At 34.7% G+C, this 27,680-nt stretch overlaps 1 protein-coding gene across 4 annotated transcripts in view; it reads right to left on the bottom strand.

Annotated features, from left to right (window-relative positions):
- Window positions 1-3,703: 3,703 nt before the first annotated feature.
- Window positions 3,704-27,680, bottom strand: part of WDR11 (WD repeat domain 11) — a 50,097-nt gene continuing 26,120 nt past the window's right edge. For all 4 annotated transcript variants that reach the window (XM_069797115.1, XM_069797116.1, XM_069797113.1 and 1 more), the window contains exons 12-29: window positions 25,012-25,118; window positions 22,738-22,813; window positions 21,152-21,260; window positions 20,700-20,824; window positions 20,193-20,340; window positions 19,236-19,342; window positions 18,672-18,786; window positions 16,740-16,911; window positions 15,050-15,158; window positions 14,231-14,293; window positions 12,927-12,992; window positions 12,019-12,190; window positions 11,655-11,750; window positions 10,037-10,202; window positions 9,014-9,111; window positions 7,869-8,014; window positions 6,926-7,005; window positions 3,704-5,905 (exon numbers count right to left, since the gene is read on the bottom strand). In XM_069797115.1, coding sequence (XP_069653216.1) covers window positions 5,748-5,905; window positions 6,926-7,005; window positions 7,869-8,014; window positions 9,014-9,111; window positions 10,037-10,202; window positions 11,655-11,750; window positions 12,019-12,190; window positions 12,927-12,992; window positions 14,231-14,293; window positions 15,050-15,158; window positions 16,740-16,911; window positions 18,672-18,786; window positions 19,236-19,342; window positions 20,193-20,340; window positions 20,700-20,824; window positions 21,152-21,260; window positions 22,738-22,813; window positions 25,012-25,118 — 2,113 coding nt within the window. In that variant the 3' untranslated portion in view covers window positions 3,704-5,747. The remainder of the gene's footprint in view (window positions 5,906-6,925; window positions 7,006-7,868; window positions 8,015-9,013; window positions 9,112-10,036; window positions 10,203-11,654; window positions 11,751-12,018; window positions 12,191-12,926; window positions 12,993-14,230; window positions 14,294-15,049; window positions 15,159-16,739; window positions 16,912-18,671; window positions 18,787-19,235; window positions 19,343-20,192; window positions 20,341-20,699; window positions 20,825-21,151; window positions 21,261-22,737; window positions 22,814-25,011; window positions 25,119-27,680) is intronic.

The following is a 27,680-nucleotide window of genomic DNA, read 5'->3' as shown; positions in this document are numbered from 1 at the left end:
TTCAATCTCTCTTCATTGCCTGTTACCGTTAAAATTTGCAGGAAGTAAATTAGTGTCTTCCATTTAAGTTGTCAGCATGGACTTTCACAGGATCTCTTAATTCACTACACGTAATAAATACTTGTCAGAAGTCTGGCAATTTTAAAAAGGTAGACCTTGTCTTTTGATCAAAGGAGAAAAATACAATAGGGAAGGACAGTAATTTGCACGTGGACAGCAAAGTTTAATTGTATGTACTGCCAACATCTGCCCATCCTTTAGGGAAGCCAGGTTTTGGATCCACAAAGAAAGTTTGTACATGGGTTCCACAGAAAATAACTTCAGTGTGTCCAGATCCACCAGTCTGCTTAAAAAAAAAAAATCAATTTCAGATTTTATCAAGGTCCTCCTTCTCCCTTTGAATCAACAGGTGTGGACAAAATACATTTTGCCTGTGGGGTAACTTACTATTTCTATGAGATTCCACCTACACAAAGCAACATACGACATACCAGCAACTCGTGCAAGTAGGTAGGAAGTTGGAAAAGAATCTGAATTATCTTGGGAAATGAACATACACTGACTTTGCTATTGAATTTTTTAGCACTACAGCCTTTGAAGAGGCAAGAACACAGTTCTGCTGAATCTCTTTATGAATAATCCTGTACTAAAGCTGACACCTTTAAGCAAAATGTTTATGCCTTGAGTATCTGCAAATACATCGTCAGCATCCATCCCGATTTTGTTTTGCCATTCTCCCATTCCTACATTTTAACAGAAGCTTTTAAACACTTTCTGCCCGACACTAAGAAAAAGGACTTTCAAAGACTTTTCCTCTCTAGTTCAATTTAAGAATTGGCAAGTTCTGCTCCCTTCCCATTTTCTGTCAGTTTTTCTCATTCTTCCTGGAAATTTATGCTGAGTTTTGCTATCTTTCCGCACCTGCCTTACTGAACAAGGAGGCAGAGATTGTTCTTCCCACAGGATTGTCTCTGTGCAGTAAATTGCTGATATTCTCTCACTTACAAATACAGCTCAACTTGTGAAAAATTGTGCAGGATAAGGCCTTCGCACAGCCAATTCGAGCCTATTCGATTTTCCGTTCTCTGATTTTTCTGACTTAATACAGAAATTTTAGGTGCCAGTTTTCACTAGTCCTCATACAGTGGAATCATGAAACAGTAAGACATGCCATGTTAAGCAAACCGAATTACATGCCAGCACTTCCTAATCTTAGCTCTTTCCTTCTTAATTCTGCTTAACATTGCTACCTTCCAGCAGAACCAGATGAGACACTTAGAAACTATCACAGCTGTGGCTTGTATCTTCAGTGTTTAAGTAGAAACTGCACAACTTGCTATCAAGAAGTCCCAATTCAAAAATACTAATGGGTCAGTATCAGCCTCATTAAAGAATTTTATGCCACTACTTAGATCTATGGATACAAAATTTTTACCCTCAACTCATTAATGAAGTCTCTTACCAGGTTCACATTAATATCAAAGTTGTGCTGAATTCTGCCGAGAAAGTAAGAAATAAAATAATTATTAAAAAAAAAAAAAAGCCCTTACTCTTTTCCAAGCTGTTGTTATTCTACTGCTCGCCATCAATTAAATTTTTAATTGAGCTTTTAGAATACATTTTTGGGCAGCTAGCGATCACCCAAATGAAACCCATTTCTCATTAAAGAATCTGTGATCGTCCTTGTTTTCTGTCTCTAGGGTCAACTGCTGCAAAACACCATCCCTTAGATTATTTACTCGGACGCTGAACACATCAACATTCTGGACCAGGTTTCCTTGATGTATAATATATGCCTCTATCTGGCTGCAAAGCCTCTAAATTGGCAGACTGTTTGCATTTTAATGAAAGTAAATTATAAATAATTTGCAATACAGTACTAATCATTTTTACACTGCAATAAAATAATTCATTTTGTCATTTTCCATAGATTATTCCCCCTGAATCAAATATATGTGTCAGTGTGTGTGTGTGTATATATGTATACACACACATACACAAACACAATATATAACTAAATTTTTGGAGAAGTACTTCAGAAGCTGATCCAAGTTAGGCAATTTTAGACACTGTTAATCAATATGATTAATTTACAGAGACTGGCTTTATTGTGAGGCACACCATGCTCCAATTAAAACTCTAATTAGGGCTTGCCTATACTGAAACTAAGCTGCTAGACTATTTTCTAGATTTTTTTATTTACAGCTAGAACAAGTAAATCCATAAAACTGAAATAATTTGGACTTTAAGAATCACTTCAGGAACTGGAAAAAATAACCCTGTTTTTATAATGAAGTACTATCACAAGAGTCCCATGATAATATTTACCATAAGCTTCTCTCAGGTTGGAAAACCACTAGTTGAACGTGAGCACACAGATCTAGAAAGAACATGTCTGCAGGACTGAATGAGCTTCACACAGATGTACAAATTTCAGAATGTTTCACTGTAATGAAGACAACTTATGCATCCTTGTAGACTCAAATAATTTGCATGTGTTTGTGTTGGTCATACAAGACCAAAATGACTCCTATAATATTATGACAGGGTAATCATCCTAGTGATGCTATAAGATGTTCTCCATCTAGACAACCCAAATGTCAAAAAACCCTCCTTATTTATGGACAAAGGCCCTGGCCTTTTGCAAATGAATCTTAAAATAGCTACCAAATAATCTGCTCTGATAATCAAACATCGTGCTTAATTAATGTAAGACCCATGTTGAAAGACAAATGAATAAAGAATCTTTAATACATTGGCTTGCAAACTCAATTCCTTTACAGTTGCTTCATTGCCAGGAATGGTCGAACACAGGTTCCAGAATTATGGCTGTGTTACAGACTTCACTGCTGACAAAAGCTTCAAAATGCAAAACCTGAAAAATACAGACTATAAACTTCAGCTGCTACTTGAACTATTCACAGCGGTTTGAGGAAGGAATTCTCAAAGGGATCTAAAGGAGTTAAAATCATATTTATTGGAAACTTTTAAAAATTCACTCCATTCACTTTCTTTATGTGTTCCAAACTCTCGGGCTTGTTCTTCAGACATACAAGTGAGAAGCTTCACACATTTCATACTGTACAAAACAATTATACATCAGGCAGTTATCTGTATTTTTTTAAACAACAACTAAGCCAAAGTGACAAAAGAATCCTAAGAGGCAAGAGGAAAATTATGTCAACTAGGAAGGAGAAAAACAAGACTGCACTGACATGGATCCCAGCATTGCTGAATGCACTTCCAATTTTTGAGAAGTTGATTACCTACATTGATGTAAGCGTACCTGCCTCCTAGACAAAACCAAGACGTGCAATCTCGCTGGCATCAGCTGAGAAGCAAGGAAAAGTCTTTATTACTGTCTGCAGGGTAGCATGAAGACAGAAAGGAAGCTTTTTTCTTTCATCACTTATTTCTGTGCTTTTAAAAAAAATCAGAAAGCGCAGACAATGTCCTGCTCTAATTTAACCTGTACAAATTTTATGTTTGCTAGTAAAGCTTGAGACTTAATACTACTCAAACGCAACGTTTCATTAGTACTAATACAGAAAAGGTGACTAATATGTACAAAGGATAATCACTTCCTCTACTAATACCAGCCCTGAGCATCGTGCCGGCCCAGAAGGCAAAATGACAATTACACAATCAGCATTCAATCCCAGTGCAACAGATGACGTTTTTGTATTAAATAAGGACACAGAGATTTTGAAAGTTTGTTTTTATTATTGTAGTGTGACAGCATTATTATCTAAATAAACTTTTCAATCACTTTTACACTCTATTTTCATCATAAAGGTTTCACTTGGGAATGCCACACAGTATTCTGCAACTTTCACACTTAAAGTTTATAGAAACATCCAGTATTAAAAGGCCTTTGCAATGTGTTTCTTTTAAAAACATTAGATTTATAAATCCAAGTGTACATTAAAGCAGATTTTTTTTCCAGAGACCCATTGACAAACAATTCTAACAACAAGTTTGCATGTGCTTACATTAACTCTGTAGTAACCTTGCCCATGAGTACTGCTACCAAACACGAGAGTAGGAATCGAGGAGTGTTGTAGTAGTCAATGTGACCCAGAATTTAGGCCATTGTTAACGACAAGTTAATTTTGCTCAACTCTGTTGCTCACCAGTTAATACTTAAGGCAAATTTCATTGTATGCTTGTCTTCCCAAGCTAAATTAACTATATAAGCACTGTTCATAATACACTGAACAGAAAGTATTTTGTGTTGTATGTAAGATGTGGCAAGAAGAATTAAGATACATTGCAGTTAAAACACTTTTTCTGTTTAGGACGATGAAACTCACATTTTCAATTTGTATAAAAAACATCATTATTGAAAAGCCTAACCTTTCAAATTTTATCAGAAATGCTATTTTAGATTTGAACTAAAAGTTTTATGGAGTTAGAGATGTCCCAAAGCTGGTGCTCCTCTAGGAAGGAGTGCAGAATACGTATCCACAAATACTCAAACATAAGGAGAATGTAGACAAGCCATGAATTAGATTCAAATGAGAGACCTTTTACATGATATGATTGTTTTCACTACTGCGTACTAAACTTCAGTAGCTCCAACAACTTTGTAAAAAGAATATTTTTCTTTTAGCCAAGACTGATCTTCACATGCCAGAGTCATCAATTTGCAATGGCAATTTAACATCAGCATCCACTCCTTGGCTGTAAAATTGCTCAGTCAATCAGTAATAAATAGAAAAGATATATCTGACATAAGAAACAATAATGAAAACAAGTACTTAAATACTGAAATACCGGCACAAAAATGAGAAAAGATGTGACTGGTGGCATCCTTAAGTATCTAGACCATAAGATGTGTTAGCATAAAAAGTATCTAATTAAAAAGCCAGCATTTTGGCTTTGCACAATAGTTGGTTTTTTTAACCTATTGTTAATCACACATTCAAATAACAAAACAATAACTGTGGAGATAGCGTTAGCAGTCTCCTGAATATTCTTGCAGGAGCCTACCTTGCTGCTTTTGAGGTAGGATCTTCTCTCATACTTTGATCCCATGAACCAGTCAACACAAGTCAGAATTTAGTCCCTAAGGTGTGCAGGGAGTGCACGCTTAAGAATAACATGGTATTAATATAACAATACCTTAATTGAAAAAAAAGATGTTTCATGGATTTTTTGGAATGTTAGGAGACTTTCGTAAGTAAACCTGTTAAAGATCCCATTCCAGACAGTTATGAAAATGACAATACAGTGAACTGATTTAAAATAACAGTAATTTTAAACAGAGAAATTGGATTGAGAAAACACAGTGTTCCAGGAAAGAACTGTGTGTTTTGTGATCTCTATTTATTCTTTAAATATATTTATATTTTTATAGTACAGATTGGATCATTTATACATATAAATACAACAGTAGTGAAGAACTATAAAGATTTCATTTTTAAAAGTAAATGGAGCAGACTTTTACACAGGTGTAGAACTCTTTCAGCACATTTTTAAATTTGGTTTCTTCTGTAGTTGAAAAAGTTGGAAATATTCTTGTGTAATATTGTCATAGGCTTCTTTCCCCTCTCGTGAAAGTGAAGACAATTTTAACATAAAAATAAACATAAACCAGTTCTTAATCTTGCCTCCACACACATTTAACAATATTTGCTCAAATCACACATAACAGCTATTACAGCGATTCAAAAGAAAAATGTATTTTCACACAGTGGAATCTCAGTCTGATAGACAACCCAAATCTCCTCATAATCATAAAATTCTTACTCTTGTGTCACTTCCTCTTTAGGCTGTTTGAGCTCAGTCAGTAACTCTTTACCAGTTTCTCCTGCTTTTGAGGCAAAAAGAATAGCTCCCTGTTTAAAGCCCAGGAGCTTCAAGCTTCTGGCATAATCTGCGTATACAGCATGGATCAACTTATGTAAAGGAAGCATTAAGGAAAACACAAATTAACAGCAAAATGAAAAAACTTGGAATTTTTTTTTTTTCTTCTCACTCCTTAGCTCTCCCAAGCTGAAAATGCTGAACATTGCTGCCAATTGTGCTAATTCAATATTTTCCAGCACAAATAAAGACAAAAAAGGTGCTTTAAATTCTACTTTTGAATGCATATTAGCATTTATCAGGTAATATGCAGAATGCTATAAACTAGAACAGATAAATTTCAGACATGCATAAGTACCTACCATAACACCACGTCATAACTTACAAAAGAACTTAAGAAATTGTAAGGTCATACTACAAGATTTGTTCACTAATTATATCTGGAGTTACCTACATGACTTATTAGTGGCTTCATCAAGCTGACATCAGTGATGACTCCATAAAACACAATCAGGTATTATTTACATATGCATTTGTATTATATGCAGTAAATAATAAATTAGAGTAACTGTTCAGAGTTTCCAGAACATGAGGTTAAATGTGCAGACTGTATTAAGCAATCAGCTGATCTGATCTCGACCTTTCATTTTCTTTGTTTTCACTGTCTCAGAACTGACTCCTTCATAAAAGACTTCAATCACTAAAACAGTATGTTGGTGTATAGAGGGGTTCAATGAAGGGATTTTTTTCCTGAGATACAGTGTTTAAAAGATAACTGAACCACTGATTTCACTATACAGGCTGCAGTAATAACTTCCAAGTTCTGCAAAGAACATTTTATCATCCGTTCTTTTCTCTGCTATGATTATTTTTTTCACTTTTACTTTGTATTCCAGTGCCACAGGCCTCAGAGAGCACCAGGAGGAGGTAGTGTTATGGATTTATGCAAATGACTCCTTTTCACTTGTTTCCTCACACTACCTTCAACCTACACAACCTGGAAAATAAAAATAGGAACTTCTACTCCTGTGCAGGCTGGTTCATGTAACATTGGCTCACGCATACTCACTGTGTATGAGTACACAGATGCAAAAACAGGATTTCAGAAAAAGGATATTTGTATCGTCATTAACTTCAAATGCCCCATACTTCAGACAAGCTTCGACAAATAAAGCAGCTCTATCAAAGTACCTCATACTGTTAAATGGGGGGAAAAAAAAAAAAAAAAAAAAAAAAGAGAATAATTTGTTAGGACACAAAAAAGAAAGGTATTCCAGGACATCGCATCAAAACACTTGCACACAAGGCTTTCTAAAACTTTGCACCTAGGTCTGGAGTGGCAAATCTCTTCTGCACTGAGGGCTGAACAAGGCTTCCGATCATCACCAAGGTCAAACAACATCACCATTTAGCTGTCACTACAGCACATACCCACACTCCCACAACACACGCTGCTCTCAGTTTCCAGTGTTGCTCTACCTCGCTCTCTGCGCCTTCACGCTTCCCAGTCCTTGAGCGTTCACTACATCACAACAGTGCTGAGTGCTTTCGTCACGGCAGTGAATGCTGCTACCCTGGTCCCCGGCAGTAAGGAGCAACAGGTCATACTGTTCCCACATCCTGCCTCGTGCTCCCCTCGCACCCATTAGTCTGGCGCTGCCCTCTCCCCAAGCTTCTTGCACCCCCCTCTTCCTCCTTGCACGCAAGTAACTAACACTCGATGCAAAATTTTTGAAAGATCAAGGCTCAACTTACTCAGAAATAATCATAGCTACTATAAATTGTTCCTGCTTGGTCAATGGGTGCTAGCAATCTTAAAGTCTGCAGTAAATTAAATGCCAGTATATTTACTGAAATTGCAACAAAAAGATCAGTTCAAGCAGACAGAAATGATGTGCTACTGAGGCTAAAGTTAACTAAAGAAAAACACGCTAAAATAGAAACAAATGTCAGAAATCAAACTGCAGACCCCCTCCCTCTCCCTTGACTTCTGAATCACAAATGCTTAAATAACAAATCTTGGACAAGACAAAATACAGATTGTGGTGTTTCATCTTTACCTATGCAACATCTCTGCGACTTTTGTAAAGCATCCAAGTGACAAGAGGACAAGAATGGCTTTGGACTTCTGGTTGACTTGTGGAGAGCAAAGGTGGTCTACCCAACGCTTTAACACATCAGCACACTCCTCTGCGTTCAAACGAACCTTTAAGAGATGGGAAAGCCAGTTATGAATTCTCAGCTGCTAACTAAAGAGAGCATTCTGCTCCTCTTTCATTTTTTTTTTCAGTGAAACACTTTGGGCAGAAGTAAAAGCATCTGAATTTACAAGTTTTTATAAAAAAAGTACACTTATCCCTTGGATTCATACAATATAAAGGAAAATTAGAAATATATAGGTATAAAAATACTCCACTCAGTATGGAGTGGAGTATGGATTCATACGGCCACTTCATATTTACATGATTAACATTATTTTTACCATAAGGCTTTTCTAAAACCTCAAGTATCAAGTTAGAAATCTTCATCCTTTACTGAAGAGTTAAGGACAAAACATCTTTATTTTTCTTAAGAGTGGGATTCACTCATTTAGAAAATCTGAGTATGACTTTTTCCATACTTTCTGCAGGAAACATAACAGAAATTTTACTTAGAGACACTGAAAGATCATCCTTAACGCTTCCTGTCCACTATAATTTGGAGAATTAATGCTGTGTCTAAGTACTTTTACTGTAAAGATATGTGCCTACCAAACAGAAGTTGATGCAAATTTATGTGGTTGGTGCTAACTTTAAAATCAGTACACATGCTACATGGAGCTCAGCACAAAGTCACTGCCTAATTACCTATCCACTTCCAGGAGTTGTTTTTGAACTCTGTACTGCTGCAGCTATATGCAACTTCACAAATCACTGCTCAAAAACTAGCAAACTGAGTATTCCAACAATTTTTAAGCTCAAATCCTGTCATTTGGATGACGAGGGCAGATCCCTGTAGTCAAAAGGCTGAAGAAGAATCTGTCAACACTGATTGAATGGACTGGCTTGTTATAGCTGAACACATGAAAAGAACTGGTGATGATATTTCAAATTGATGTCTCAGTTTTTTAACTTTGGAGAACTTTAGCACCCATATTATATGTAGGTGTGAAGGCTGATAAGTAGGTCATTTATGTTAGCAAACTGAAAATTGAGAAATTACATACCTTTGCAAGCCATGCTGCACGATTCCATTCACCGTAAGTTTGCAAGTAGCGACAAGCATCAGCAGCCTTATCGATCAGACACAGTAACTGTACACCTTCTGGAAAATAACAAGCACACTATATAATAAGTTAAGGGAAAAAAGAGTTGCTATATAAGTGTGAGCAGATCATTCATCCCCAGAAAAAGGACCTTTCTTATATCCTTCTTGGCATAGGAAGATGTTGAAAAACTCTAATTTCTACCACCTGGCTCTCCATATAGCCTGGTTGTCAGTTATCATATCTTTTTCCTGTGCTACAGCTTAGGACATCACAAAGCTCTCATTTATCTTTGTCCTAAATACAAATGACAAGGAGTTCACTGGACTTATCATAAAGAGATAATGATCTTTGTAAGTCAAATAAACAGATTTCATAAATAATTTTTTATTTTAATTTAATGTTGCCCATAGTGTAATTAAGAGTGAAGTGTTAAGTGTCCACAGAGTGGAAAGTATTTTTCCAGGCAAGTACAGACATTTGTATTTTCTCTGCATGTCTTTGAATATTTCAATCAATCATCATGTTGTGAACATCTCTTGCATTAAGCAAAACCAACCTGCATATGGAAGCGAAGTTTACCTGTACATGTAAGTAAACACACTTTTTGAAGCACGTTCTGAACTGGAAAGGAAACTAAGTCCGTATTTCAATTTCAGCAATAAGAAACTATTTTTTAATTAATTCTTTAATTAGGAAGTGGAAAATAAGTAGCTTTATGTGCTCAACCTCTTCTAGTGCTAACAGTTGCTAAGAGAAGTATTCCAGAAATACATTTTTCCAATGAAAATTAATCAATACAGGTTGAACTTTATAACTTGAGTTACTGCTCATTTTTGTGGTAAGTACTCTAGATAGTGCATACTATAACATATGCAACATATAAGATGTTACAACTTTCTGCACTCCCATCACGATCAGCAGCCTTAATAAGATCAGAATTACTCGTTTATAAGCAAACATAAAATTAAAGTCACATTTTACCTGCAAGCTTTCCATTAGCTATCATGTTGGTTGCTACCAGTTTAATGGTACTTTGAGATGGACCTGATGAGGTGACAGTTGTGACCAAGCAAGCTTTGAGTGAATCACAGTAATAATGTGCATTCTCTGAACTTGTTTCTAAAAGTAGTTGTACTGCTCTGTCAGTCTGGCAAGAGAAAAAAAAATACAACTTTGACCACAACATATTCACTTTTAAACAAGTCTTTCTATTTTTACCCTTTTAAAGACATGGAACAAATAACAATAATTCTAAATATTAACTAAATATTATTATTCAAAATACATTCTCTATATTCTTCTTCTTCTTCTTCTTCTAAATATTATATTGTTATTCTAAATATGTTAATAATTCTAAAACAGACTACAAAAATATCTACCAGCATAGTAATAATTAAGATCCTATTTCAATAAAGCATCCTGAGTAAGGATAGCATTTAAACATACATCATGAATATAATATTTAATCACAGGCTAACATTTCTAGAAGACACCAAAGAAAAATTTAATTCAGAATACTTATTTCCTTTTTTACATAATCTTTTGCAGAGTTACAAAAGGAAGAGAAGCATTTAAAATAAGCAGAGAAGAAATAAAATTGTAAAGATGCAGAAACTGGCCAGGATCTCAAGGACTGATTCAATACTTGATATTTTAAAACAAAGGTAGAATTCATGCATTTAAAATGTTTAGCTACAGCTGAGCACCTAACCAGTGGGGCTCATTACACTGGCTGCAGACACCTGTCTCCAAATCAAATGAATCACTGCAGGCATGTCATCTCTGCCTCTTATTAAAATGAGGTGCCTGACTTTTAGAGAGGTCAATTTGGTGAGGTCAGTCAACTGATGGCATAGATAATTACAGAAATAATGAAAAACCACATTAAATACAGATTAAAATAAAGTGATTCAATAAACTGGCATTTTTTAACTTCTGTAAACTGGCATTTTAAACAGACTATCTACAGACTAAGTATTTCTGGCATCTTCTACTGGTAACATTTGTTGACATGCTCAAATGTACAGTGGCATAGAAATCATTTATGTTCGAGCTAATAACACCGAGGCTATTTTTGGAAATAGATGCAGCACAACTGCATTAGTAGGGAATAGCTCATGATATATACTGTACAAATGCAACAATATTCTTATCAGGGTCTCAGTGAGAAGCTCTGTGTGTGTCTGTGTCTCATTGCTCGGTACAGGTCTGCCAGAAGCTTAGGTACATCCTCTGTTACCTAAAATGAGAGTACTGAGTGCAGACTGAGTCATCTCAAAGATGTTAAATTTTAGTTATTTCTGGGAAACTCAAAATGTAATTTTTGCTTTTTTAGTCACAAGATGGAAAGAAAGATTTTTACAGGGTTCCCATGAAAATGAAATAGTCTTACGCAGGTAACACCAAACATTACCATATACCATTTCATTACACAGAGTCTGCAGTGTAATAACGTATTAAGACAGCACAAGGTCTATGCACAAGGTGAATAGAAGTATGAAACACCACATACGAGTTACGACAAAACTTTACTTGAACAGCATAAGTACATAAAATGGACAGTGAAGAAGAATAAAAAATTCAAATATTACCCACAAACCTGGCCCAAAAGAAGAAGCTGATCAGCACATTTCCTGGTATGATCATACGTTGATCTCTTCACTTCCTGGAGATTTACCCTTTCAAGTTGGAATTTCTGCACAAAGAAGGAAAGACATTTTAAATGTAAGACTACCATAAGAAATAAAAATAAGCATTTAAAAGATATGGAAGTATTTTGAGAGTTTTTGGAACACCCCCTATTTTTAAATAATAGGGAGTGATTTAATTCAGAGTGGTATGTTACTAATAAAAGTGTCATATCTACAGTGAAAAGCTGTAAGATAATACGAAGGTTACAATGCTGAGTGTTTATTGTGCTGATGACATTCTTATTAAATATATTTTTGAACTCCTTGAAATACCTGGAAGTAGTAATTTTCACACAGTATGTCATAGCATATATCCAAGGGATTAACCAACTGTTCTTGAAGGACAGCTGCGTCTGCTGGTTTTGCAGGCTTTTCCTGGGATAAGCTGTGCAAATAGTGGGCAGCAACAGTCCAGAAATGCAGCTCAGATTCATCCCCATACAGTCTGAGAAGATACAAATCAGGATGTGAAATATGTTCGTATTTTTTCAAATGCCACATAGAAATATTATACATTTAATATCTCTTTTTACGAAGACCATGTATTCTTGTTGGCACCACAAGTACTTTGCATTATCAATGGGACAAACTACAAGAGAAGATTAAGGAATGACATTCAGCAAGCTAGATAAATAAGACGACTGTTATAATAGTAATTAAATTCAGTGAATGTTCAGCATATAAATATGTGGAAATTGATATTTTATTATTACTTTACACTTAATCACTAATACCCTCTTTCAACTACAAGAAAGTTACTAAGTTTGAAAAACACCTCTGAATATAGACAGACTAAAATTAGCTACAGTTTAGGCAGAACAACAACACAGAACAAATTCATCTGAAATAAAAAACAGGCCCTTCCCTGTTTGCATATAATTTATTGTGTGTTGTGAAGTTCTGAATTACATTTTTGGACATTGTACAACTAAATGTAATGTAGTTAGCAGAACTGCGTTTATGAAAATACCACCAAGACTGAAGGAAGTTCTCCGCATCCACCAAGCAAATAAAACTGTTTCAGTAAAGTAACATGTCCAGTCTCAGTCCTGAAAACACTAATACATGGGTAACAAAGTAGTTTAGGAATTGCACTGAGTTAAAGGAGAATTAGTTGAATACTTAATAGGATCAAGATTTTATTAGGAAATATTTGATATAGTTATCTGAATCTCTACTACCTGGCAACTAGGAGACATCTTTGCAAGAAAGTAAAATCCGGATCAAGAAAAAGTTTCTTTATGTCACTGCAAAAAGAGAAGACCATAAATAATCTGTAAAATGCTGTGCAAGTTTTTTTGTTTGGTTGGTTTTGAACACAAATAGGATATTTCACCTACAAATTGAAAAAATCAAACCCCAAAATACACAATTTCTTTTCTGAAATGAAAAAATGCTTCTATCAAAACAATTACCACAGGAAGTATAAGTTTGAAACTTAATTGATCTCAAGAAGCAAGTCACCCTACCAGTTTAAATACAAACAGTGAGTCCATCAGGAACACCTTATTCTTGTAACAAAGGGAACAACCACAAGGGTGTATACAAAGCTATAAATTAGTCTGCAGTGATTCTACAAATTACAAGATTAATTTTATTACAAATAATTTTGCAACTATGTAGTGCCATAGCATAAGAGATCCACATGCATGAATTTAGGTTTTCTACAGATGTTTTAACTGGATAAAAATACGCTAAGTTATCTTTTCCATCCTACTAAATGAAAGGACAAAAGGAAAATGGAAAAACTTCTGTTTACTAGCTTCAAATATAATTTTCATAGATTAAATGGAATGTCAAAATCTGTTTTCTGTGTAAGCAGAGCAATGTGCGTGAACATTACACTGGAAGTATATCTTCAATAAAAGTTTTTAGAATTGTTCGTCTTGTCTTCCTCAAAGCTTAAAGATCTTAACAAACCTTGGAGCGTTTAAGTAGCAGTGTCCAATGCAGTCTGGACCAACATCAAAGAACCACACATCACTGAGAAGTGTTGCCTAAAATATTACGAATGCTCACCGGTCAATTACAAATTATATACTAACCCTAATCGGTATCTTTAAATCTCTAGTTGTCAGCCACTACTATGATAAGTCCATGTTAAAAATTCAATACTGACTCCGATCACACTTTACATATTCAGAACAGTACATTTTGACTGTTGAGTCAATATTTACCAAACTACTTCGAGATAATTTGCTTATTTAAAAAAAATATTTTTGAGATTGTATTATGGTTTTTAATTAGAAAAAAATTGAAATAAAAATTTAAAATCTTCAATAAAATGAATAAAGCACCACCCTCAGTAATTACATAAAAATAAAAGTTAACTGCGTTTAAAATAAAAGTTGTCATTACTCAAGCTTATCTTTAGAGAAGCAAAAAGCATTCTTTCTTCATTAAGTTGTGAATTGCCACAAATTTCAGATTTACTGCCTTCTCTGAATTCACTAACTTACTCGAATATTAATAGGAAAAGTCTTACTTGGACAATGAATTCAACTGCTCTTGAAGAAGGTTTTTAATATTTTCATTCTCCGGATAATCACTGGATTAAAAAAAAAAAAAAAAAAAAAAAGGTTTCCTGTATTACCAACACAAGAACATATATGGAAACTATCTAACAATCTTTAACATTCTTATGGCAAGCCATTCATGCAAGATTCTTCATCTAGTTACTAGTTCCAAAATAGTAACGAAAGATTGTTTTTGTTTTCTCTCAACCTCAGAGTCGGTGCCACCAATCTTTCTTTTCCCACTTTTCTTTTATTCATTAACCTTGAAATTAATGAAAATGACAATGCCTAGCCCATTATTACGTGACCACCAACAGCACACGAACACAATAAAGGACAGAAAAAGGTGCTCCTACTATGATGTGAAGCATGGTGCACTAAAAGTAAAGACAGGCCTATTAGACTATCAGTTAGACTATCACTTTCAATTATACTTCAGGAACCAACTCTGACTATAATTACATTAACTTCTTGAAGAAAGAGAACACACAGTTGTTCTCTGAAGTAATATAACCTGTAAATGACATTAAAATATTGCCAGTACCTTAAAGACAGCAGTTTTCAATAGCCAAGTGCTACTGAAAGTCAAAAGAAATAAAACACTTGACCTTAAAGACTTTTCTATTTATTACTTTTAGTAATAAATAGTGAAGCTATTATCTTTTTTACTGTCCCAAAGAGCAAGGAAACTTATATGTCTAACAGTTATTTGCACAGAAAGACTAACAAAAGATGTAGGATTTTAAAAAAGAGTAATATTTTATAGAGAGATATGTATTTCTTCTTACATGTTTATAATATCTAAAGAATATTTCTCATTCCACGGCTGATGCAACAAGAATGCTTTCAAAGCTAACGAAGCCCTTGGAACAAGCAGATAGGGACACCATGCAGGCTCTGAAACAAAAGAAAAACATGCATTGTGGAGTGGCTAATGTGCAATAACACTGTGTTCAGTAACCATAAAATGTACCACCTTGTTTGCAAGCACCAGAAGAAAATCATAAATCACAGTCTTTTCATATACACAGCATTTTACTAGACGCAAAAGCTTATCTTTACACTCAAGCAAAAACATTTCATAGAAGGTACAAGGTTGTCAACCATGCTCAAGGGGGAATTTCAGGACACTCCATATTGAATTTAGCCACAGACTTCTGGAATACATTATACTGGCATTAAGTAGAGCTGTATATGATGATTATTGCTACTACAAGGACACGCTGGAAAATAAGTACAGCTATACCAAAATGTACCATAATGCATGTTTTAGTTTTACTTTGCAATCGTAGTTTCTACAGTGTAATACTGGGATTAATACCCATCATCCAAAAAGGATGCTGTGCAGTTTAATACATGTCTATATTAGCAAAGAAATTAGATGGAAATTATAGTACTAACCGCTGTCATTCAAATTTAGAAGTCAGTAATTCTGTATTCAGTACAAGGTTTGGATGATATGCAGTAAAAGCTACCCAGTGACTTAGAAGTAAAGCAAGTACCAGCCAGCTACATTATTAAATATTCAGCAATTCCCTGTACTTCATATGCATTGAATGATGTAGGAATCTTGTAAATGTGATTTTGTAATTAAAAGATTATCACAGTGTAGAGGCAGAAGGACAGCTAAATCACAGACAACCTGAACCCTGGCATATCCTAATTTCAGTGTGCTTGTTTTTAGAACATTAATTTTTATACCTTAATATTACACAACATTCATTTGATAGTAAAAATAGCTGATAGTGACAAAGTATGTGTTTCCTCAACTCCCACACCACAGCTCCCCACATCACAATTTTGTTTATTACACATCTTAGAATCCACATGTTTTAAAGAAATTGTATGAGTAAAGGCAGGATTGACCAAAAAGACCAAAACAAGAGGAGTCATTTGGAACACCAGTAATAAAAAAAATTAGAAAAATATAGCTTAGTTAACTATTTAAATAGTTAAATATTTAAATTCCCTTCTTAAACTTATGGCAAAAAAAGTCAAACAGCACTGATATTGCTATTTTAGAGTTCAGTGGGAAAATCTACTTTGAAAAGCAATGAATCAGTCTATAAACTGTCTTCGATATCTGGAAATATTAGAAAAGTCATTTTCACACATTAACAAATGTTTCAAAATCATGTAATGAATATCAGTGATGTAGGTACTGATACCTAATTGATGTACAGATGCTTTTTAGGTCAACTTGCTAGACATCTGTACAAAAAGCTCTTATGTTGTTAATTTATATTCCAATTAAGATATTAAAAAGTATAGTTTATTTAGGAGATTAAACTTGTACAAAACCCCCATGCTTATGACCTAAGCCTAAAAATTTTATCTGCATCTATGAAAACCACTATAGGGACACCTAACCCTCTGCATGTGACAATTCTCTCTTCTAACAGAAATGCTGAACATTTTTATGGTCCGCTTTCAAAATGAAGTATCTAGCAGTCAATAGCAAAAAAGAAATCAACATACCTATTAAGTCCTGTTCATCCATTCTAAAACATGATGGTTTCATGGACAAGTCTAAAACTCTAATGCACCCATCATCTGATGCCAAGACCACTTTGTCTGAAGTGCACCAGTCCACATCCAGGATTCGGAAATTGACGTTTCTTCCACTTCTTAAACTGCTCACCATTTGTACCTTGAAAAGTTGAGTTATTTTTCATTTTTAGTAGGCTCTCCATCACACAGTGTAAGACTCTGTCACATGCCCACAAGGTACACCACAAAATTTGCAATAAAAGGTGTAGTTAGTCATAAATCATTTTAACAATGGTCTCTTCTGGAGAGTAGGGAATTTAGAAACCTTGGAGTAGGGCACATGGTTGCCCTGAAACAATGCTTTTTCCCAATTGAGAGCTGAGAAAAGATCCTTTTGAGCACAGCTGTACAGCTGCCTTTTTTGTTATTTTTTCTGATATAAAATTTCCATGGTAAACTGGTGGAAATTTGCACTCCCTCTTTAATTCCAGTCCCTCTTCTAGCATATACATCAAGGCAGAAGTGAGGTTCTCATTAATTAACTCATGCTCTTCATAAACCTTAATATACCTTCTTGATAAATACTGACCATGTCTAGAAATACATTTAGACATACTATTAACATAACATTACGGGACTAGGATGATTTATTGTCCACAAACAAAACAGAAATAAACAAAATGTTCTAAACTGCACTTCTAACCACAGGTCAGTAGTTAGACATTTTGTAACCCTTCTGTAGCACCATAGAACATTACAATTGTTAATATAAGGAAATATTAACAAAGGCTCCACTGCAATCAACATTCCTTTCACTTGTTCTAGAGCAAAGCATGGAGTTAGAGAGATGTAGGGGACAACAGCTCTAGAGCATGATTACTCTTAGCAGCGAGGGAATTAGAGAAAAATGTGAAAATATCAGATAACTGGTTGTAAGCAGAGCTGAAATTCTAAAGAGAGGATTATATGGACAGATAATAAGACTGAGACTATAAAACATTTCTACAGATATTCTGGGAGATTTTCAGCTGAAAATGTGAATTAATTTTAAATGCTTTCCTGTAGGAAACTCCCTTGTCCCAGAAAAAGAGTGGGAACAGCTACAGGAGGAATACCCTATGGCATCAAAACTATTCAAACGTACTTCAAGGAGAGACTCATGGGATAATATTCTGCTCTGCCAACATAATTCACAGTTGTTAGTTATATCTGCTGTTCAACTCTTATCATCAACAGAGAGTTTCACATTGCTCAAAGTAAGTGTCTGAGTTCGGAGTTGGTGCTCTTTACAAAGTGAAGAGAAAAAAATTAAAATTCCTGTTTCATACCCTCATACCCTGAACTTACTCCAGGGGGCTAAGTTAAAACAGTACAATTATCTTTCCTTCCCCCTGGTACTATAATCCCCTGAAAGACCTATGAAGCAAACCCCAGAAGATTTGTGAACATTACTACAGACTTTCTGAGTAAGATGAGAAGCTATACAATGTTAATTAACAAGTGTCTAGCTTTCTGGTATTTCCTAACAAATTAAATCCATGCACTGAAGAATACATACTCTTGACTACGCACAGAAGTTAAGAAACCTGTAGTAAAAATATTCTCTTGTCCACAGATTAAATTCTAAGATTGACAACTCCCCCTTAAATTTTCAATGTCTGCTTCAAAAACATTACAAGAGAATGACAGAGTATCTCAGAGACATTGTCAGCTCTATGACTGAAAGGTACTTTTCACTGACAACAGCTTAAAAATGCTTTATAGGAACTAAACATCTTCTGAGAAAAGCCATACAACCTTATCATACAACTGTCAGCAAGAAATCATGACTAAGTAAAACTTAATCCCTGATTCGTTCTGATTTTCAGAAGTAACATGTATATTTTGCAAAGAAGTGCGTAACAAAAAACGGACACTTACCTCTTTTGAATCCCAAATTTCTGCTCCATCGTTGTACATTGCAAGAAGTTTTTGATTTCCTTTCCCTGGGGCAAAACGTATCTTTTTCACCCAGCTTCGGTGTGTAGGAATCCCCCTAAGAAAAGAAAAGCACAAGATTAGTATCAATCATCCTATACCTAATATCGTGGGTAGTTAAATCCTTTCCATGAATGTTGCAGAACCTGATATTGTACAGATTGAGAAGAACAATCTATCTATGTATATATACACACACAAATGGCTACCCAAATTATGAAAACTAAAAAGATTAAATGATTGAAATGAATACTACAATACTTAACACATTATCAGAAGCCACTGCAGATTTAACGTAAGAAACAAGTTTAAAAACTTTGATAAAACGTTACTCCATCTGAAAACACAAAAGATGAATGTAGAGAATTTTAACACAGTAGGCATTTTTCCCCTCAAACACCACAGATGACCTCCTACAGTGAAGAACAAAAATGGGGGGGGGGGGGGAAACCCCCACATTCTAACACTCATTATCTCATGTTTGTCAAACTTAATTTGCATTCATACCTGGATACTCTAGCTTTCAAATCCCAGAAGTTTAAGTTTCCATCAACATCCCCAAGAACCAGGATATCCCCTTTCCAGGCAATACATGTAATGCTACCCATACTTCCCTGGAAATATTTAAGCAGAAGAACAATATCTTGTGATTGATAGAGCTGAACATAGGAACAAACATTTCAACATTAATATTTCATTTTTTTAAAATAGCATATGACATGATAGACCAAATTCTGCTCAGTTAAAACAGACACAATTCTATCGAATACAAGCATTTATCAAGTCAGTCATATTTGCTTCTATATGCTTCAAAAAGACGTTTCCTTGTAAGAAATTTTGGGTTTAAAGCAATGGAAATCACTTCTCTGTCTCTTGTTGCAAGGAAGCACCAACATGACAGACCTCATTAATCACAATACTAGCATATACTAAAGCAGGAAACAAAAATAAAAGAATTCCTAATTATAAGTTCAATTTATCAAAGCCTTCAAGAACAACAAAAAAAGAAAGACTGTTCTTCAGAGTAACTGGGAAAAAACCCATACTTAAAACTCACAGTGCTCTGGCCCACTCAAGCGCTCCTTATGACGCAAGAAAAAATCCATTAACAGAACAGTCATGTTTCAATAACATCCTCTTTGTTATTCAAGATTTTTGTATATGCTTTACGAAAATTCTTGAAAATATGTCATGTAATTTATTCAGAAAGCAAGTCAGGGTCTATGAAGATTTCTAACTTGTAAAAAAAAAATCATTTATTTCAACAGTGTTTTCAATAGAAAAACTGTTATGATTGTGAAAACAGAATTGCTGTAGTTTTTGAAATTGGAATTTTTATTTCATATTTCAAACTACCACATTAATGACTACTTGCCACTACAATGCATATCCCTGATATTTTTTCTGGCAATCATAGCTAAGAGAAAAATTAAAGCATCAATGATATAGAAAATTGGAACTCACATCAGGAGGAATTCTTGCACTGTCCTTTACTGAGTTTCCTTCTACTGTGAGATGATAAACCTGCCCATCAGCACCTGTAAACACAAAGTGCTCTCTGGCAGAAATGTTCTGGCTCAGCTCTGATTTACTTTCAGCTTCCTGTAACAAGCTTTAAAGAGAACACAATGAGACACAAGTATTTCTTTCTTGAAATTATAATTGCAAGGCAAATTCTCCCTAACTAATTCACAGAGGCAGCTCAAAAATGCATATATCAGGGGCAAATAAGTTTTACTTCAGGAACCAGGTAACTAATGGACTGCTACAGACACACCTGAGCGAAACAGGTACACTTTCATTCAGCAGTAAACCAAAGTTCCATGTCTAAAAGCTAAAGGGAGGCCGATAACTTTGCTTTGCCCGGTATGTACTCGAGAATCAGTTCCAAAATATTCTGTTCTATAGAACAACAGCACATGGTGGAAAAACAACTGATGCAGAACAGCATTGTATTAGAATGAGAAATACCTGATCACAGAAGATTCTACGCTGCTAACTTCAGTATCTGATGCAACCGTCTGCCGTGCCATGGCCTCTCGGGCTGCTAACTGCTTCTTCCTCAAGCTTTTTAAGTTGTGAGAAGGTGACCACTCCTGTGAAAAATTGTCCAGGAAAAAATCGAAAAGACAAATGTTTACTCCCTGAATTTACTGGGGATTCTTCTGTTAATTAGAACTATTTCAATGAAGATTGCTTTCTATGACACCTCCCTCCATCACCCAAGGAGCAGACCAGATTCTTCCACCAGTACCTCCTTTCTTCTTGCCTCTATTTGATGACAAATGAAAACGGAAGGGTGAAAGCACTTACCTGTATGCTACAGATAGTATAAAAATCGATGAATAATTATGCAGTAAAATGTTACTCTATCTCAACATACTACATTTAATAAACAGCAAGTAACAGATTTTACTCCTTACCAAAGCAGTTGCTGTAGGGAAGTTTTTAGACATTTCTCTGAGCAGAGTGCATGTTCTGACATCCCAGATCTCCAGTGGTTTGTCTTTAAATACTACAGCTAGATACTGCCTAAAACAAATAAGAATTTACTACAGCAAAAGTAATCACTCCATTTTAATTTGAGCATTTTACTTCACACTTGTTGTTCATATCAGCACTCTGGAAACCCTCAAAAACTAAAAGGAAGCAGAGTAAATTAATCTGACTCAAATCCCACTCTGAAGCTTGTGATTTCCTTGAGTTACTGAGGTGCAAAAGAGTGTCTGAAAAACAATCTTCCTTCAAGGCTAAAAGAATTAGAAATTTCTGTCAGGTGGTAGTGCTCAAGTAGTAAAGAAGACAAGCAAAGTAATTCAGAGAAAGCAGCAGCACCTCTAATTTAGCCATATTCAGCCTGAGTCAATGACTGCACAAGATATCAGAAAGACATACCAAGACTGTAGGTTGGACAGATTTTTTTTCTCTACTCCAGACGCATGCCACTTCCCTAATCCAGTGATAAATGAACATAAAATCCTCTTACACTAAACCACTTGTCAGTCATGTCTTCAGACCTTTCATCTGTGGAGCTAGATGAGTAAAACACCTTCAATCCACCACTTTCCACATTTAACTTGAAAATACAGCTATATGTACTCTTTGCAACTGCATTAGTCTCTACTCAAATGAACTATCCTTTCTTGTTTTCACTTAACTTTCTAGTCTCTTCATCTCAGCCACAGCTGTTCTTAATTTTTAATGAATTAATAAGACCATTATATGGTTGAACTCTTCCAAATTCTCTGGAACACATACATACTTCCGAAAATATTCATATGCAAGCTAGAGAACATTAATTTTTTTCATCCACTGTAAAGAAAAAAAACTTTTAAAATTTAGAGACAATGCCTTATTAAATTCAACACTAATTTCATTTACACAGGAAAGTAAAGTAATCTCACAGAGTACTACTGTTATTATTTTGATACTATAAAGACCAGGGCCTCCTGTCCATGCCTGATCTCAAAATAAGCAGGATTTGATGGTAAACAATTTAGTCATTTATCAGCTGACTCTCAAACAACTATACCTCACATCTGGTTCTCCAGCAGACAATTATTATAAAGGTGTGAAATACATACTTAGAAAAATTAATAAATACATGAAAAATCATCCCACCTCTCATGCCATTCTAGTTTTAAGAAAGGCTTATCTTATAGAAAAGGGAACTAACTCATAACATAATCAAAGTTCACAAAAATTGTTCAGCACTTTTATTCTCCCTAATATTATCAAAATGTCCATTCAGTGCACACAATTCTTAAAATAACTAAAATATTAACAAATGATCTTCCAACATGATTGGATCCTGAAGTGACAAAGTCAACCACAGAAACATTCACAGCTTTTGCACTTTGAACTAATATTGTAAAGTATTTTTCTCTTGATGCTGTTGCACATCTTCCTATACTCTCTGGAGTGTTTTTTCCTGGAATTTCTATTAAGCCATGAGGATCTTCATGCAGTACAGCAAGATTTATAAACTTCACAAGGCTAATCTACTTACTTCAAATGAGACACCTTTATCATTTCAATAGCTGGCTCGTCATTGCCTCGCTCCCCACGAAATGCAATGCTCCTGCCTGGAACACAGTAATGACATGGGGGAAAACAGAAATAGTTTATAAACTAAATATAAATATAGAAACAGTTTATAAACTATTCTGTTTGTGAACAGAAATAGTTTACAAACTAAACTTGAACATCTCCAAGTAACCTGCTGTATCTTACATTACTCTTGTCATTGCTGAAGTTTTATTGCGTTTCAGAGGACTAAATATAACGTAAAACCTACTGCCTAACACAATATTTGACCCGCTTCCAGAGCACAACTACTGAAATCGATGCATCATCAACATGACATAAATAAAGAGAGAGCTCAAAGAGTTATTATTTTCCACTCAAAGCCAGTGAGATATACTCTCAATTCCCCAAGGAGAAAATTCATGAGTACATTTCAAGTTTTGTAAGAGAAATTATCTCTGCCATAAACTAAGTCTGAAAGTATTTCCACAGTGAAGTACTAACTCATTCTACATTTAGCAGAACCATTCTCTCTTTCTTTCCAGCTAAAAGAATAAACCCTAAGAACTTAAAATCTTATCCCCAATAAAACTTTCACCTGTACAAAGTGTTGCAGAATTAAAGGCGTTATACCTATCACTAAAATAGTGATCTACAAACAGCAGGGTATCACAGCATCTCCTATGCAAGTTTCATTCTCCTTTGCTTTCAAGGAAAATTCAAGTTTCCAAACTTTAGCTACTTTTATGGCTGCTCATAGCTAAATTACTTATCTTATGCCAATTATGTGAATAAATCTAGTTATCAACAATGCTAGTTAGAGCTCTCATGTCAGAGGCCAGGCTACAGGAAACCTTCCAGCTCTATTTTCTTCATTAGTGATGAACCACCTTAGGAATCTTCTTCCTTATTTTTGTTCAGAAATGTAAATGAGAATTTTGTCAAAGTGTTCATGAAGTAAATACAAATCAGCGCAGTTCTCCTAGGCCTAAAATAGAAAGTTGGGCTAATTAGTGATGGAAGAACTAACAATCAAACAGTTAAGTAGTTACGCCTTGTAAGCTTTAAAAGAGGAAATGTAACATTTTTTAAGCAAACTATATGCTAAGGTCTCAGGTATTCACGTTTACTTGAAACTTGGTTGCCTGCGGAAATACCAAACCTTTTATCACTTATATTTATAAATGTTTCAACACTGATGATTTACAAGCTGAGTGAAAAATCAAAAATCACATTTTACATGAGATTAATTTTACACAGTATGTATCTTTTTTGTTTTGATTTTAAACATATGAACAAAAGACATTATACGGAAAAAATTACAATACTGACATGTTAAAAGAATAGTCTCTTTGTGCAGCACCCTAGAAATATAAAAATTGAGTCTTTTCCATAAGCTTAAAAAAAAAAAAATCACTTTATGCTATATAAAGTAATTCAGAATTAGCCATGTGTTACAAGATTCAGGCTCTTCAATTAGAAATTAAATGGTTCCAGGTTTTCCCATTCAAAAATAATTTAAAATTATTGAAGTGCTTCCTATTTTGGGCTGTCTAATCTCCCAAATTATACCTCCTAGTATTGTGCAAATATTGACTTCAATCACAAATATATTTGTCATCCACTACAAGGCCAGAATAGTTGAAAACCACACATAACCTGTTAATTTTGCTATCAACAATATACTTTAAAGTCATTTATTTTTTAACCCTTCCAATTCTTTATAGAAGTATCAGATTTTATTACTAAAATACCCATTTTACATTCATACACACACTCAAATTCTGGCCACATGCCTGGCCTACCTTGAAAAATTATCTGTTGCTGATACAAACCACAATAAATGGTTCAACACTATTTCAGGTGCACATGAAACAATGGGTGTAGACTGTGACAAAACCCATTTGGAAAATATGCATTTTGGGAACAAAATACACCACTAATACCCAAGATGTGTGAATGCTTCTAAACCTCCTGCTGACTCATATTCAATTCTTTTAATAACAAGTCCAAGCCACAGACATCTTTGCAAAGGTGTTGTTTCAAGTCTGTCTGTAGAACACCAGATGGAACACATTACGTGGATTCACAAGGACAGAAGAGCAGAACCAGTTAAAATTCCTCTTTATTATTTTATTTTGTCATGACAACAGAAGGGACAAAAAAAAAAAAAGAAAAAAAAGTAGGAAGAACTTACGTTTGTCATTCCCCAGCAAATCTGTCAGCCTCTCGTACAGATTTCTCAGGAAATACTAACCTGTTGGTAGGTCCACCAGCTGCAACTCATTCCTTACTAGTCCCAGATTGTTAGGTGTTGATGTGGCAAAGGAAATAAACCCAGTCAAGCTTATCCACTCAATTCCCCTGTCATCAGAAGAGAGTACACGGAGTATATTAGCCAAAATATTTGAATGGCTAGAAAACAGCCTGGACTAAAGCTCAATGATTTCTTTTTATGCATATTCTTCAATTTGAAAACAGCACAGAAGTAATTTTCTACACTTTATGGAAACACTTTATTTAAGCATAAAAAGAAGCTACACATTTACAACTATGATGTAAATATAAAGTTACCAAATTAAATTACAGAGTTTTCTTTCTTTTCAGACTACACTAGTTCTTGCTTGGTTGAAACTAAAATTTCAGTTAGAAACACTGGTAACTTTTGCAAAAATCCCTCACAGATACTCAGCACTAGAGTGGACTAAAAGCACTGCTCTCACTAAATCAGTGGTTTACCAGATGGGAAGAACTACCAAGTAACTCAAATTTGCCAGCATACAGAAAGAGAAAAATATTCATATGGATAGCAGGGTGGGGAGACTTGATTCTTTCAGTCCAGAGAGAAGAGAAACAAAGATGATAAAAAAAGAGAGGCCCTGAACAGATTTCAAAGGCTATCACAAAAGAACCGAAAACCTGGTAATTTTTTTTGTTCTTTTAGGTCATGCCAAGGCAGCCACAAACCATATTTCCTTGAAGTGTTGCAAGGGTGTAAAGTTACACTGTATACAACATATTGTCAGCACATATGGATTTTCTAAGCAAATTCTTGAAATATACCACAGGCCACAAAAGGATAGAAAGTGGCACTAGGTGGTACTGTTCCAAAACAAGATAGTCTTCTGTCTCCATTTCTCACACACATTTTGTGCCAGCATAAATTGCCGAGTACTCTACCTGTGAAACAGATCAAGGAACTAATCTAAAAGAAAATTGAGACTGTTCTAATACATACATATGCCCAAGTTCATTTTAACATGGATAAAAGGATTTAGGTTTTCCTCAAATCCTTCAAACACAGATTACTTACGAACTATTTCCAGGATAACTAAGTCTTCCGTTAACATCAATTGTAAAATCATGGTCTGTTTTGCAAGAATGTGTGTGAAATATGAGGAAAATAAATAAGAGTATTTATGTTTTACTGTCAGTAAATCTAACTCACATTGTATTAAGTAGAAGTTTCCTAAATGCAATGTAGATGAGTAAAAGCAAAAAGCACTCCCATAACATTTTCCACATGTAAGTTACAGCCATATTTCTCTTTATTTTTTTAGTTCAAGGTTTAAAAAAATGGGAAGCTTTATTCCTAAGTCCTCAAGTAAATTTAAAAATTTAGGACCCAGTTCTTTTCCCACCAGGACCTATGAAAGTTCAACCAATAATTTTGATCAAAATGAGAAGTATTCAATTATTAATTGAAACATTACAGGAATGATTGACTAGAAATCTACAATTGCAATAATGTGTGACATTGCAAGTCTCCAAAGGGTCATAAACACAGGGAGCTTTCAGAAATGGAAGAAATATGAATTCTGACACCTTTCTAATTTTTATCTATTATTCTACTATGTTTTTTTGGAAAAAGCACAGAATACTCATAGTGCATTGTTATTGCCAGTAGTTATTCAACATTCTTGTTCAAAGACCTGAGGCACCTTCTATACCTCTTTCAGCAGCTCAGATTTAACATGACAAGTCCTTTTTCTTTGCTGCTGCCTGGCCATCTGTCAATACCAATAAAAATCTACAGAAACCCGAGACACTTATAATCAAAAGGAAACCTTAACTTAGCTAACTACTTGCACCTGAAACAATAGTCACACATGTAAATTGCGAATCTGAAGACAGTGGTTCAAATTTTAGTGAAGGAAACAAGTAATGCCTTCCCTACTGAAATATCTCCATTTGCAAAATTTCCTAATAAAAGACACCTTTGTCTACTAGAATTAAGGGTTACATTCAGCTGTAAACTATTTCTCAGACTGGATGCACTCTTTCAAAATATGAAATTCAGTAATTCTAGACAATCAACTTGTCTCAGTTACTTCAGGGGTAAGATTCAGCCATTTTGATTAATGTTTCCAATACAAACAAATTACACAGCGTACTGAAGTGGATAAAAACACAAAATACTCTTCTAGTCAGGAATGGATTGTTGTGACTTTATGACAAGGCAGCTGCTACTCAAATTAATTATAAGAATTATAAGAAAAGGAGAAAGGTAAAACTGGAAATCAAACCATATCTTAAAGAATACTGTATTAAAATCTCAATCATATTATCAGAAAATACTCTTGGCATCAATTTTTATTATTCAAAAAGAACTTTCCTTGTAATTCAAAACTATTTGTATGGCCTACATGTCCAAAAATGAACAACACCAATGGAACAAGTTTTTCATTTTTAAGAACAGGAAGGTTAAGAAAAAGAAATTACAATTAAGTGCTGAACATGGTACATCCGAGATAACGGTACATCCTGTAATAGCAACTTCAGAATTCAATTCCGAATACACAGGATTTCATTGCAACTCTGCTTACACTTGTCAGGCAATGCATATTTACTAATGCACAGAAATAAATCTAGCACACCAACCTGTTGACAGAAGTGGTAGGTATTTTTCATTCATCTTTCTCTACG

This window comes from Haliaeetus albicilla, chromosome 11, assembly GCF_947461875.1.
Source record: "Haliaeetus albicilla chromosome 11, bHalAlb1.1, whole genome shotgun sequence".
Classification (NCBI taxonomy): domain Eukaryota; kingdom Metazoa; phylum Chordata; class Aves; order Accipitriformes; family Accipitridae; genus Haliaeetus; species Haliaeetus albicilla.
This window is presented reverse-complemented; position numbering and strand designations above follow the sequence as displayed.